This window comes from Carcharhinus amblyrhynchos, chromosome 12 (genome assembly GCF_965287045.1).
Source record: "Carcharhinus amblyrhynchos chromosome 12, sCarAmb.v2.hapA, whole genome shotgun sequence".
Lineage (NCBI taxonomy): Eukaryota > Metazoa > Chordata > Chondrichthyes > Carcharhiniformes > Carcharhinidae > Carcharhinus > Carcharhinus amblyrhynchos.
The window spans coordinates 79,884,536-79,900,056 of NC_137335.1; the positions used below are offsets into that span (position 1 = coordinate 79,884,536).

Sequence of the window (15,521 nt, forward strand, 5' to 3'; positions counted from 1 at the left end):
TGCAGTATTTTGCTTATTATTATAAGTAATGTCATCTCTATATGTGAGAACAGCCGAAATGGAACAACTTTCTTCTAATCTAGCAAGAGAGAAGTTAATTTTAGAGCTGATATGGTTAAACAGTTATTAGAGATTTGGTAAAGCATAGAAAGGTCTGTTTTCAATTTGCTACGATTCTTGTGTACTTTTGTGTACTTTTACTGTATTCTCATTAAATCAGCTTTCCTGAATGAGATCCAAAGCTATTCTTTATTATGGCAAAATTCTTGTGAGTTTCACTTACTTTCCTAGTTAAATCTGACGCCCACACGGTACAACTTTATTATTTCTGTCTGCAGTGTCCACGTTCCTGCTACCATGTTCCTCTTCTTATTGGGCTTCAGTTGATTGGATCATTTTCAGTAAAATAACAGTAGGAAGTGACGAAAAAGTCTCCCCAGTCTATACATCATGTATTGCAGATAGCACCTATTAAAATTGTGCAGTTTTGGATTTCTGAACCCATCATATTATGATGTCAAAAGAGAAAATGCTGGAAAATCTCAATAGGTCTGGCAGCATCTGTACACTTCGGCTCTTTGCTCTTCTTACAGATGCTGCCAGACCTGCTGAGATTTTCCAGCATTTTCTCTTTGGGTTTCAGATTCCAGCATCCAAAGTAATTTTCTTTTATACGTTATGATGTCAGTTTTCTTAAGATGTTTTTTAATTCTCCCAAGTGCAACATATGTAAAATTACACAGACATTACAATGGAATGTATTGCCAGCATCTGGTTAGGTTTAAACTAATTTGTAGGATTCTGAATCAAACTAGTCGCAAGTCCAGAATGTCGGCATTTGGCTGTTTTGAATTTATTTTTGAATACTTGAATTTGGATCAGGCTCATTCTCACATTGAACTTGGTTACACTTTTTGTCATACAATTGGTTAAATGTGCAGTAGAATGACCAACTTGCAATAACTTTGAAGGCAGCTCATTGTGATTTCAATATATGAAAGATTTAGTATCAGCAATAGTTATTTATGTACAAGCGATGATCTACAGAACTGCAATACACAACTACTCTCTCCTGTTCCCTGGCTCCATCTGAGGTTCCTCCCCAACCCAAGATACATGCCCTCAGTCCCGATTGGTTCAACTTCCCACGCTGCCTCTCCAAAGGATCTGGCCCAATCACATGGTCTTCAGAGGTCGCCCCCTCCAAAAAGTAGCAACCTTAAGAATGTTACCACACAACTGTAGGCAGTATTTTACTATGAAATGTAATTACAATGCTGTTTCTGAAATTGGTAGACATTTGCATTTGTGACCATCATTCCTTGGCATGGCAGTGTTGAAGTTTTGGCTAAGCTACCAGCAGAATGGGCAGAGTGGAAACGAGGAACTTCACCTCAGAGAGCTAGGGAAGGTGGAGTGAAAGTCAAGCTTGCTTTTCCTATTTATCACCTTACAACTGGTGACTGAGGATAGTTAGCAGACATCTAATAATCACTTGCTTGTTCTTGCCATAGAACAATGCACATTTGAAGATGAAAAAGAATCGGATTCGGATCATTGTATTTAAATATTTTAGATAATCTTGTTTGCAATGAACTTTTCATGCATAATCAACATTAAGATTTAGAATCACAGAATCCCTACTGTGCGGAAGGAGGCCACCTGCCCCTTCAAGTCTGCGTCGGCTACAATCCCACCCAAGCCCTATTCCCATAACCCTGCTTATTTACCCTACTAACTCCCAACACTAAGGGGCAATTTAGCATGGCCAATCAACTTAACCCACACAACTTGGAGTGCGGGAGGAAACCGGAGCACCCAGAAGAAACCCATGCAGACACGGGGAATATGCAAACTCCACACAGACAGTGACCCACGCCGGGAATCAAACTCGGGTCCCTGGCGCTGTGAGGCAGTGATGCTAACCACTGCGCCACCATGTCGCTTACCATTTATAATTCAGGTGGCTGGGTGTCATGTTTTGCTTTATAATGCTGCTGTGAAGCATCTTGGGAAAGGTGCTATTCAAATGTAAGTTGTTGTTGCTACAATTTGGTTGACTTTTGAGCTTTAACTTTGCCCCAAAAAGATTTTTTAAATAAGTTTTGTAACAGATCATTGTTTAATTAGTTTCTTTAGAAAAATAGTGCTGTGTTTGTCAGGCTGGCATTTCCCAATTCCCATGTGTTATCAATTTTTGTTTTACTGCTCTTAAGTCTGTTCTAGTTCTCTGGATAATATATTTCTAACTATCTGTAGTTCCATCTCTTTCTATTTATGTCTGAAAAAGTTTAAATGGAGCAGAAAAGCCCTCGTCCTTCTGGCACATCCCCACAGTAACTTCAGCAGGATAGAACAGCTACAGCTTTAGCTGGGTTTCAGATCTCCCAGGCTGTGGCTTAACCTCGGGGTATTTGTCTTCACCTTTTGGGGTCAGTGCCTCTGTCTTTCTGGTGCAAAGAATAAAGTTATGAAAAGCTATTATATGGTCATGCATGAAATCTGAGATTTGACCTTGCCCTTTTGAAGAAATCGTATGCCGGCTGGAGATTTGTGTATCAGGAAATTGTACTTAATTGAGTTCGCTATGGGTGTGATGTAACAATTTAGCCACCAACCAAGTTAAGTGTTACTTACTCATTTAGAAAAAAGTAACTTTTTCTATTTGAACTGTTAATAACTAGAGTTTGACTGTGTCCTCTGCACTAAGATAGCACCAGAGTGTGGCGACTTCTTGTTAGCTGTGTCCCAGCATACCTTCTAGAGTCATAGAGATTTCTAATTCTATCTTGTACTCTTGTTCTATCTTATCACATTCTACACTGTCTCCTTTGATTCTCTATGTACGTACGGTATGCTTTGTCTGTGTAGCGTTCAAGAAACAGTACTTTTCACTGTATTTTTACGTGTATATTGATACATTAATACATGTGACAATAACAAATCAAAACACAGTTTGCCAATTTTCTTTCCTTAAGTTTGTATTTAATAAAATTGCAGTCTTGTTCCTCCCTCTTCATTTCACAACTGTGAACTTATCGGCTGAGAGACACAATTGGCAGAAGGCTGCGTCCCAGATTCCAATGGAGTTAGATGATCTCAGCCATTGTAATTATACAGTTGCTATGTTTAGCTTCAGCTCTCTCGAATTCCCCAGAGGAGACTGTTGGATGTAATGCCCCTATCTTTTGACCAAAAATCATGTGCTGATGTGTGTGTACCTATCAAAAATGGGCTTGGTTTTGATGTCTCCCATGGTCCTGTTATCATCATTGCCAAGGCCGAAACTTGAGTAGCAGCCACCTGGCAACTGGCATCATGCGGGGAATCAAATGCCTTCAGGAAAAGAGAAAAGCGAAGAATCACCAGAAATCTGACTTCTTTGTTCTGATCAATCCTACTGTATTAGGCACCTTAAAGTAATTTATCCCCATTAGGAACATTTTTGGAATAGTTTAGCTGAAGTCAGCAAGTTTGCCTAGAATTAAATCTGAAGGCTGTGGGTTCTGCATGTGGGCGGTAGGGAAGAGTAAATTGCTTTTAGTTTTATATTGTTTATAGCTATTAATGTTTCTATGATACTACTCAGAACTGTTTACCTTAATGGAAAGAAATTGCAGATATTGTTCTGACAGCTGGCACAAACCGTGCTTTGGAAGTGTTTGATCTGAATGTTGGCCGAAGTGTAGTAACTGTTCCAGATGCTCATGCTAGACCTGTGCACCAGATTTGTCAGAATAATGTAGGTCATTGCTTTTACAACCTTTTCTCGATTTCTATATTAAATACAGTGGTTACTCACTGTTGGAGTATTTGACATAAAACATTATGTACAGCGCATCTTGAGCTCCCCCCACCCCCACCCCTCCCTGTTTTATATCGCATATGGTCATAGCAAGACTCTATGGGGTTAAAACAAAATACCGCTCGTTTTCCTGGACGTAATTGATGATATACTTCTAATGTATACCAGAATCCTTATTGAGGTTTATAAAATCATGAGGGGCCTAGATAAGGTGAAAAGTTAAGGCCTTTTTGCCAGATGGGGGGGAGTCCAAAACTAGAGGGCACAGGTTTAAGATGAGCAGGGAAAGATTTAAAAGGGACCTGAGGGACAGTTTTTTCACACAGACGGTGGTGCGTATATGGAATGAGCTGCCAGAGGAGGTGGTAGAGGCGGGTTTCAGTTACAATATTTAAATGACATTTGGACAGGTACTTAGATAGGAAAGGTTCAGAGGGCCAAATACAGGCAAATGGGACTAGTTCAGTTTAGGAAACCTAGTCAGCTTGGATGAGTTGGGCCAAAGGGCCTATTTCCTGTAGTTCTCTATGTCTCTAATCAAGAGCTCCAGGATCCACCCAAAATTGATCTCAGTGGCAATCGAGATGAGTTGTTGGGCAGTGTCTTTTGGACTCCTGTGTCTCAGTTCAATTTGGGGAGTTGACCCTGCTGGGGCATGAAGTAACCCATGCAAACAATCTTACTCATTTCGAACAGAGTTGATGGCTTTGGGCAAAGGCAGAAGGGGTTCTGTTCCTCTGCCCTTTGAGTGGCCACCCAGAAATTCTAGTGATCATCAAGTGTGGGCATTACACGATGTGAATTATTCTAATCACATTTTCTTGCTTAAAAAGTTGAAACTTTTCAGCATTTCTCTTCAAGTGTTTTCATGTTACCTAAGCTTTTAGATTGCTCTCTGCAGTTCTTAGGAAGTAAAATTCAATAGCAGAAGTCAGTTATGGCAAAAGAATTAAAAAGTTATGTAGACACAAAATACTGCAGATGCTGGAGATCTGAAACACAAACAGAAAGCGCTGGGGGGAAAAAGTCAACAGTTCTGGCAGCATCTATGGAGTGAGAGGAACAGAGTTTCCATATTTCTTTGGAGCCCTGACCAAGAGTCATATTGGACTTGAAATCTCAAAGACTGAGGTGGTTCAAGAAGACAGCTCACCAACACCTTTTCAAGGGCAATTAAGGATGTGCAATGAATGCTGGCCAACAATGCCCACAATCACTTGAATCAATAAAAAAGACTCCTAATAATTGGTTAAATTGAATATGTTTTCAGATTGTGCAAAATAAATCGATCCACCAATAGTCACACATACACTCTACTAGGAGCACTCCTAAAGTACTTCAAAAGGAGAGATTTTACAGTTTTTTTACAGCAGTGTTTCTCCAGACACCTTCATTTTTATATAAGCATTCGCCAAAAACCTATGTCCTTATTTGCAGGTTGGGATTATTCGGTGCCATTGAAAGTGAATGGAATTTTGGCTGGAACAGCAAATTCCCCGCTCTAACTTGCAGTGGGACGGGCACAGACGAGATGAGAATTCCACCATTGAGGGGGGGAACAACCTGACCAAACAAATTCGTATGGTCGGGTGGCACAGTAGCACAGTGCTCGGGCAGCATAGTAGCACAATGGTTCGCACTACTGCTTCACAACTCCAGGGACCTGGGTTTGATTCCCGGCTTGGGTCACTGTCTGTGTGGAGTTTGCACATTCTTCTTTCCTCCGGGTGCTCTGGTTTCTTCCAAAGGTGTGTGGGTCATTCTAAAAGAAAATTGCCCTTATTGCCCTGAGATCCATAGGTTAAAGGGATTAGTGAGTAAATATGTAGGGATATGGGGGTCGGGCCTGGATGGAATTGTGGTCGGTGCAAACTCAATGGGCTGAAAGGCCTTTTTCTGTACTGTAGGGTTTCTGTGATTCTATGAAATTCTAAGTGTCAAACAAGCATGAAAACAGGAGAGTTTCAGAGCTGTTTCTCAGCAAGAGAAAAATTCAAATCTAATCACATTTAGGGCCCGATTTTACCAAAAATAATCGCGGTAAATTCGGGCATCGGACCTTTGACGTGATCTGCACCCAAATCCGAGCAAATCGCGACTTTGCCAGTTAAATCAATTTAATGAACTGCGTGCCCAACTCTCCCACCAAATCCCACTTTACTTTCTTCTGGTCTGTTCCGGATCCGTGCTGTAAGCGACCTGCTAAATAAAAATCCAAAGCCAATTTTTATTTGCAGGGGAAGCTCCGAAGCGGCTTCAGAGCCTGCAATGGCTCTCTGACCCAGATCATCCTCTGGACGGGGGGAGCGGGGTTCAGAGCATCCTCTGGGGTGGGGGGGGGTGCAGGAGGAGGTGGGTGAGATGTAGTTTTTGGGGGGGGGAGGGGGGGCTGAGGGGGCTGATTATTGTCTGGCAGTGGGGGGGGGGGGTGTCGATTGCTCACTGATGCAGGGTGGTGGTGGCGGATGGATCGCTGGTGTTGGGGGGGGCACAGGGGTGTCTGCTGCCAATCTGCGGGCGATCCCTCCTCCCCACTGGAGAAACAAATCCCTCCTCCTGGTTTCCTATTTCTTTAATATATATAAGACATGAGAAATATACATTAGATGTCATTTAAAAATTGAATCGCTGAATTTATTCATGTGTCAGAGTTTAGGCTCATTGAAGCATGCATTCATTTAGTTAGTGAGAATTGACACATTGTCACAATAGGGAGGAGGGATTTGTTCCTCCAGTGGGGAGGAGGAGACACCCACAGAGTGGCCGTGGACACCCGTGCCCCCCCCCCACCAACCGATCGCCCGCATAGCGGCAGCGGACACCCCTATCCCCCCACCAGAGATTCAACCCCCCAACCAGTGAGTGATCACCCCCACCCCCCCACCACCACCATGTACAGACAGCAATCGGCCCTCTCGCCCACCACCGCCCCCCCCCCGCCACAAGATACACCCCATCCGTCTCCTCCTTTCCCCCCAGCAGAGGATGCTTTGACCCGCCTCCTCCTCTTCCCCACCTCGTTCCCCCCCCCGAGGATGACCTGTGTCAGAGAGCCACTCTCTCCTCTCTCCTCCCCCCACTCCCCGAGGATGATCTGTGTCTGAGAGCCACTTTCTCCTTCCCTGCACCCCCAGAGGATAATCTGTGTTAGAGAACCGCTGTCTTTGCTTTTTTTAATTTCTGACCCGGGCGCGCTTTTTCAAATTTTTTTCAAACTGCTCATGTGCAGTTCAGAGCTCCGATCGTTCCAGCAATGCTAAGCCCCACCCCCAGCATGAATCGGACCAGAACTGGCAAAAAGTGTAGGGGCACGCTGCAAAGAGGATTCTGGGCTTGGATCTGTATTATGCCCGGATCTAGCCCTCAGACTCGAAATGGTAAAGTCGGGCCCTTAGAGTAAAATTGAGACAAAGTGTAATTCTCACCATTAGGAGGACAGAGTCTATTCACACCACGAAGCCAGCTGATGACTGCCAGAGGACACTATTGTACATGTGCCTTATCTCCTATTGCACTATATACAATGGTGCCATGGGAGATTGTCATTCCCCCATTCCCCTGGACAACCCCTCATCGTCCCGTTCCCCCCCTGCCCTGATCTGCCCCCCACCCCCGCCCCCCTGATTATGTCCTGGGTTCACTGATAATATTTAAATTAAGAATTAAATATTAAAAAATTAATCAGCGAGGCTGATTATGCCGGCAATCCAGCGCTGGTATCATCGCAAGAGGTGAGAAACCAGGTGCGAACCTGGCTTTTCATCTCTCTTGTGATCTTACTGGCTTGCCACATTAATTGACCAGCATGAGGAGTCAGTAAGATTGCCTCCATTGTCTCCATTGTAAAATGATTTGAAATGAATTGTGGCCCATTGTAATTCGTAGAATGACACATAATGGGTGTGAACCTGCTTTACATGTATTTGAATAGATTTTAATATAATTACTATGCCCCCTTATCAGATATTGAGCCTCTGCCACATGTCGAAGTCACACCGGCAAGGTTTACAACATGTTCACCTGGATGTGAACTTGAACTTCACTGGAATAACGGAGGTTGAGGGGGCGACCTGATAAAAGCCCACAAGATTATGAGGGGCATGGACAGAGTGGATAGTCAGAAGCTTTTTCCCAGGGTGGAGGAGTCCATTACTCGGAGGCATATGTTTAAAATGCGAGGGGCAAGGTTTAAAGGAGATGTTTGAGGCAAGTTTTTTGCACAGAGGGTGGTGGTTGCCTGGAACTCACTGCCGGGGGAGGTAGGGCAAGCAGATACCATAGTGAGTTGTAAGGGGCATCTGGACAAATATATGAATAGGATGGGAATAGAGGGATATGGTCCCTGGAAGGGTAGGGGGTTTTAGTTCAATCAGGCAGCATGATCGGTGCAGGCTTGGAGGGCCGAACGGCCTGTTTCTGTGCTGTAATTTTCTTTGTTCTTTGACATGGAGGTCTCCCTGGGGACGCAAATATAATTATAGCTCCCAGGGGAGAGAGTATTGGCCGGACAGTGGCCAGACAATCCCCTGGCACTGGTTGGCACTGCAAAGCTGGCAGTGTTTCAGGCTGGCAGAGAAACACATCGATTTTCTCATCGGAAACAACACTGCCATTTTTTGGTAAGATTTTGCCCTGTGCCACAATCATTATCTTATACTGCCATTAACTCTTCCTGTCTTGTGCCTTACACATTTTTGTTGCAGTTGCTCCTAGCTCCCGTCTATCACTGACCTGCTCTGCTCCAGCTGATCCATCCCTCTCACACAGTATATAATCCATCACATCTCTCCCTCTCTTTAGCTCTGAAGATGAGTCACACGAATTTGCAACATGAATTTGATTTCTCTCTCCACTAATGCTGCCAGACCTGCTAATATTTTCCAGCACTTTCTATTTCAGATTTCCAGCATCTGCAGTATTTTGCTAATTGCCTTTTTGTTTAGTGATAGATAGCAAGGAAGAAGTAAAGGTTTGCGACAGTAAGTGAAGTTTTAGTAGTGTAAGGTTTCCAAATAAAGAGGGGAATTTAAAATATCAAAATTCCTATTGATGTGCTGCCTGATACATATTTGTGCTGCTTACCACAACAGTTCAAAATCACCCACTTCCTTGAGAACTCAGTGAGTTTATCCGGGGAGTGGTTAGATTGGACCCTGTGTAAGCTGCAGGCTTGATAGCTATCAGATTCAGTCCATGATCTGTTCTGAATTACCTGTTCTCTGCCAGAGTGACTTTAGGGCTGCTGCTACTATCAGGTACACCGCCCTTGGGTTAAGTAGGTGAAAATTGGACTTTCATTGCTGTGTATAGAGAAATGTCAAATCACAGCAGGTGTGAGTTTGGCTTTACAGCTGTTGGAAATGTTAAAACCTGTGAGTATTCAAGTTTGACAAGGGACCAGAAGGTGCATCGCAAGCAAAGAGAAAATTGGACAGATTGTCAAAACGACTGTAGGTTCACTGTTGCCAGTTTTCTCTTATTGCCAATGACTATTTTCACCGCAAATATCTTTAGAATGGGGGCAACAGGTTTCCTAACAAAGAAAAGGATACCAACCTCAGGTCAGTAGTTTTAGCTGGGGGAAGGGTAATTATGAGGCTATTAGGAGAGAATTAGGAAGCATAGGTTGGACTAGGAGATTACAGGGACTGGGAACGTCCGAAATGTGGAATTTTTTCAAGGAACAGCTACTGCGGGTCTGCAATAGGTATGTCCCTGTCAGGCAAGGAGGATTTGGTAGGGCTAGGGAACCGTGGTGTACTAAAAAAGTTGATTCGTTGGTTAGGAAGAAAAAGGAGGCTTATGTTTGGATGAGGCTTGAGGGCTCAGGTAGTGCATTAGAAAGCTTTAGATTGGCTAGGAGGGAGTTGAAGAGGGAGTTAAGAAGGGCTAAAAGAGGACATGAGATGACTTTGGCTGATAGGATTAAGGAGAATCCTAAGGCGTTCTATAGGTATGTCAAGAACAGAAGGTTGGTTAGGGCAAGATTAGGGCCAGTTATAGACAGTAGAGGGAAGTTGTGTGTGGAACCGAAAGAGATTGGAGAGGCATTGAACCAATATTTCTCTTTGGTGTTCACGCAGGGGGACATGAATGTAGCTGTGGAGGACACTGGGGTGCAGGGGTGTAAAATAGAAAGTATTGCAGTTGAAACCGGGGATGTGCTGGATATTCTAGAGGACTTGAAAAGTCCCCTGGTCCGGATGGGATTTACCCTAGGATTCTCTGGGAGGCTAGAGAGGTGATTGCAGAGCCTCTGGCTCTGATCTTCAGGTCATCGTTGGTCTCTGGTATAGTACCGGAAGATTGGAAGACAGCGAATGTTGTCCCATTGTTTAAGAAGGGGAACAGAGACTTCCCCGGGAATTATAGACCGGTGAGTCTTACTTCTGTTGTGGGCAAGATTTTAGAAAGAATTACTAGGGATAGGATTTATAGTTATTTGGAGAGTAATGAATTGATTAGAGACAGTCAGCATGGTTTTGTAGCAGGTAGGTCGTGCCTTACTAACCTTATTGAGTTCTTTGAGAAAGTGACCAAAGAGGTGGATAGGGGTAAGGCAGTTGACGTGGTATATATGGATTTTAGTAAGGCGTTTGATAAGGTTCACCATGGTGGGCTTCTGCAGAAAATGCAGATGTATGGGATTGGGGGTAATCTAGGTACTTGGATCAGGAATTGGCTGGCAGATAGGAGACAGAGGGTGGTGGTTGATGGTGAATATTCGTCATGGAGTTTGGTTACGAGCGGTGTGCCTCAGGGATCTGTTTTGGGGCCACTGCTGTTTGTAATTTTTATTAATGATCTGGATGAGGGTATAGTTGGGTGGATTAGTAAGTTTGCTGATGAACCAAAGTCGGTGGTGTGGTAGATTGTGAGGAAGGGTGTCATAGTTTGCAGGGTGACTTAGACAGGTTGCAGAGCTGGGCCGCAAGGTGGCGGATGGAGTTTAATGTGGAGAAGTGTGAGGTAATTCATTTCGGTAGGAGTAACAGATTTGTTCAGTATAGGGCTAACAGGAGGACTTTGAATAGTGTGGAGGAGCAGAGGGATCTAGGTGTATGTGTACATAGATCCCTGAAAGTTGGGAATCAAGTAGATAAGGTAGTTAAGAAGGCATACGGTGTCTTGGCGTTTATTGGTAGGGGGATTGAATTTAGGAGTCGCAGCGTCATGTTGCAACTGTACACAACTCTGGTGCGGCCGCACTTGGAGTACTGTGTGCAGTTCTGGTCCCCACATTACAGGAAGGACGTGGAGGCTTTGGAGAGGGTGCAGAGGAGGTTTACCAGGATGTTGCCTGGTATGGAGGGGAGGTCATATGAGGAGAGACTGAGGGATTTGGGGTTGTTTTCGCTGGAAAGAAGGCGGCTAAGAGGGGATCTTATTGAAACATATAAGATGATCAGAGGTTTAGATAGGGTGGATAGTGATAGCCTTTTTCCTCGGATGGAGAATGCTAGCACGGGGGGGCATGGCTTTAAATTAAGGGGTGGTAGTTATAGGACGGACGTCAGGGGTAGGTTCTTTACCCAGAGGGTGGTGAGGGATTGGAATGCCCTGCCTGCTGCGGTTGTAAATGCGCCTAGTTTGGGGGCGTTTAAGAGATCTGTGGATAGGTTTATGGACGAAAAGGGATTGGTTTAGATTAGTGGGTCAGTGTTTTTTTTAAAAAAAAACTGGTCGGCGCAACATCGTGGGCCGAAGGGCTGTTCTGCGCTGTAATGTTCTATGTTCTATGTACCTTTAAGAGACTTTTCAGCCAGCATCCTATTTTTCCACATTGCATTGAATTGCTTGAAGCTTCATTCTTTGTTCTTTTTCGTCCACTTGAAACAAGTATTCTGGCTTCAACACAGCAAAGAAGTCAACTAGGTACAACAACTCACACAAATTTTGTTTTATTCAGATTTCTTTTCATTGAGTTCTGTAACTGTCCCAGGTTTGTTTCTGTTCTCAAATAATAATCTGCCCCAATTTATGAATAGGCAAGTCGAAAAGTTTTGTTGTATCTTGCCGAAAGATGCTTTCATGGACTGTAAGTTGTGCTGAAAGTCTTTCAGAAGGTGACCAAGATTCAAAGACTTGAGAGACAGTCCTGATGCTTCTCCAAGCTGAAGTGCAGTATTTGAACATTAAACACAAGCTACTCAGTGTAGTTGAAGATCGCAGTCAAAGTTAAAATCCAACAGAAACAAATAATTTCAAGGATAGATCAGCATTAGACCTCAATCCCACTTGTGTTTGTATTTATTGTTGCTCCAGTTTTATTTTATGGGGTGGAGTGAGTGATATTTCCAGAACCAAATACCTTAAAGAAAGCCAATTTTTAATGCCAAACAGAGAGAACACAGCACAACCTCATTGATGGATATTCTATGCTAGTCTTTGATGGGGCAGTCTCATTGGAATCAACAAGTGCATTGCTGTCCAACTTCCATGCTGGGATGCCTAACCACTGAGAAAACAAATTACATTTGATCTCTGTAAGTGATAGAAGTTGAAATATGTTCCAACTAGCATTTGGAACTTCACACAAGCAACCAATGCAGTTAACAATGAACTTTCCAGTTTCAATCCCCAACATGGGGGTGATGGTGCTACACTTGGTTCTGCATCACTGAGCCAGTAAATAGAAACTCAGCCCAGGTATCCGCTCCTGCCATTTGTCCATTGGAAAGTATATATATTTCAGGGTGAGGAGGGATAGCCTGGACTGGAATGCCTTGTCTGGTGAATAACCTGCCAGCATTCACTTTCTGGGTTCATATATGAAAAAAGACAGAAGGCAGGTTGTTGGAGGGATGCCATTGTTCATGAATGCTTGAAGCATTAAACCAAGGCCCATTCTGTCCTCTGCAATGGGCACAAATTCAGTTGTACTATTTTGAAGAGCAGGTGTGAATCCCCTGGTGGCTGACCAATATTTATCCCTGAAGTAACAATACTAAAAATCAAATTAGCTGGTCATTATCTCATTGCTCTTTGTGGAAGTTTGTTGTACCCAAGCTGGCTGCCACATTTCCTACATCAAAAAAGTGGCTACACTTCAACAGTACTGAATTTGTTGTAAAGTGCCTTAGGATGTCCTGAGGACATGAGAAGTACTGATTGAATGCAAACTTTCCTTTCTTAAGAAAGGAGAGAAGGTTGGGAATAAACTATGGGAAGAAAGGAAAACAAGTGTTTGAAATTATGTTGTTGGCAAGTGATTCAGGCTTTGGGAAATCTATTGATTCCAGTTTTTACCCCATTCTCCTAGTTCTTATCTACTCCCAGTGGCCACCAAATTCAGACTGTACGGTTGTCCTCAGATGCACTCTGTTATGCAGCTTAATGTGGGACAGCACTAAAACAAAATGACATACAGCTGTACATTGGTAAAAGGCAGCAGATGTATAGTCATGAAAATGATAGCTGAGTGTTTACCGAGCAACTTAAAAAAAATTACAGGCAGCCTGCTACACAAAGGGGGAATATTTATTACATTCGGCATAACCAGTAGGCACATTGCCAGGGTGATGGTATGTGACTCATATTCTGCAGCAGTTGTGAGAAGTGACAGAATGAGTTCATGTAATAAACTGAGAATTGAATTTTAAGAAAACCAGCTTTGTCAAGTTGGATTAGATTACTAAGAACTTTATCTGGGCACATTCTCAAAATTTTGTAGTTAGCGTTTAGCAAAGACCCACCCGCCTTTAACTAAAATATCTAAAAGCCCTTTTTTTTTCTGGCTTAGAGATGTCTGTAATTACTGCGAATATATTTGACTCCAGCGTATCAGAATCCAAAATTTAAAATGCTTTTGTCCCACGTCCCAGTGGCCTTAGAGTTCCCAGCATAGACATTCATGTGTATGTAACCTGTGTTTGGTGGCTTGTTTATTTAATGGTTGTATTAACGATTTCCTCTGCAGCAATTCATGTTATTCCTAGAAAACAAGTTAGATCGGTTTGTGATACTAATTGATTCATGCTGTGGCTGAAGACTAGCATCCAGAGGAACATGTCACAAAGAGTATAGAAAGATAAATGGATGAGTTGATTGAGGTTTTTTTATAGGAAGTTAGTAAACATTTCACATGTGGCTTGTGTGCGTGTGGAACTCTTCCATAATAGCAGGAGGTGCAATCTCAGTTAATAATTTGCCATTTGGGATTGATACATTTTTGCTAAGGGATGCAGATCCATGATAGGTAAATGGGGCTAGGATGCAGACCAACCATGATCTAACAGAATAGCAGAACGGACTTGAAGGGCTGTACAACCTTTTCTGTGTTCCCTTTGTTTTTGCCAAATCATGAGGAGCTAATAATGGATTTAACAAAAGTTTTAGTCGCATTTTTAAAATTAACTTAACCAAGAACATACTTTGGTGCAGCAATACCTCCTTGAAAATATTGATATGGAAACAGAATATCACCTACTTTTTGCACTCAATGTCAGCATTAATACCAAGTCAGATTTATTATTCTCTCTAACATTAAAGGGCTCTCTACTCTAACGTGAATTGTTTGGGTGGAGTAATGCCCAACTGTAGAAGAGTGTTGTGAAATGGTGTATATATACATGTAAGGAGCATATCTTAAACTGCTTTCAGTCACTTCCACCGTGACAGGATGTGATGTAGTAATCTCATGACTTGTATTCAGTCTTAAGGCAGCAGAAATAGGAGTCAGTTGTATAATACATGATCCCCTACTTCACTCTATTTGTATTTCATCTTACGTTCAAAAAGATCCCATATTATTGATTCACCATTCCTTTTGTGGATTGGTATGTTTACAAAAAGAACCCCCTTTTTTGCATCAGTCTTGCATTTCCATTTTACACATCATCCTTAATGCATCTCAGAGGCAGTTTGCCAATCCGTGTCAAATCTCTGGCAGATTTGTGCTGCAAACCAATGGCCAATCGACTTGGGACTGCCCGAACATAAGCTTGCAGCTGGCAAAGAGGCAAACCTTTTCATCGTGCCAGCCAGAGCTGCGATTATAAACAGTTTCCAGAGGTGAATAAGCTGTGCTACCCACTCACTCAAAGCAACAGATTTAAATACTTCCATGCAACTCTGCGAAAAAAGGTGTAGGTTCTCAGATGTATCTCAAATAAGGAGGCCAATAGAGAAAGAGGAACAATAAATTCTGAAACAAAGTGAAAATAAACTTGAGTTCAGGAATAAGAATAAAGCAAATTGATTCTTAATCAACACAGATGCAAAGAAATAAACACTACAGAAATTACAGCCTCAGAAAAAGCTTAAATTTTAATTGAAGTTTCAAAACTAAACCTTCTGGAGTAAAGCTATGACTCCTGGATTGCAACCTACTCCTGTGTGGAAAGATGAGTGGTTCAAACTTCACTTCAGACAGGCCTGATGAAAATAAGATTTATAAAATGAGTTGACCTTCAGCTGTCTTGATCCCAATTGATGTTATAACTGGAAAGGAAGATACTTTTCTGGCCCAAGGGACTGTATGACTGTCACCAACTTTAATAGATGCACGGTAGACAGGTTAGGTGCATTGACCATGCTGAATTCTCCTTCAGTGTACCCAAACAGGCGCCGGAGTGTGGCGACAAGGGGATTTTCACAGTAACTTCATTACGGCATTAATGTAAGCCTACTTGTGACACTAATAAATAAATTTTAAACAACTTTTAAAACTTCCAGTGATCATTTCTTTTTTTTACTGCGTGGATCCTATATTTTA

The 15,521-nt window shown here is 42.7% G+C and overlaps 1 protein-coding gene across 1 annotated transcript in view; it reads left to right on the top strand.

Annotated features, from left to right (window-relative positions):
- Nucleotides 1–15,521, top strand: part of wdr27 (WD repeat domain 27) — a 394,966-nt gene that overhangs the window by 85,384 nt on the left and 294,061 nt on the right. Inside the window, exon 21 of the mRNA XM_080199853.1 lies at nt 3,621–3,742. Coding sequence (XP_080055979.1) covers nt 3,621–3,742 — 122 coding nt within the window. The remainder of the gene's footprint in view (nt 1–3,620; nt 3,743–15,521) is intronic.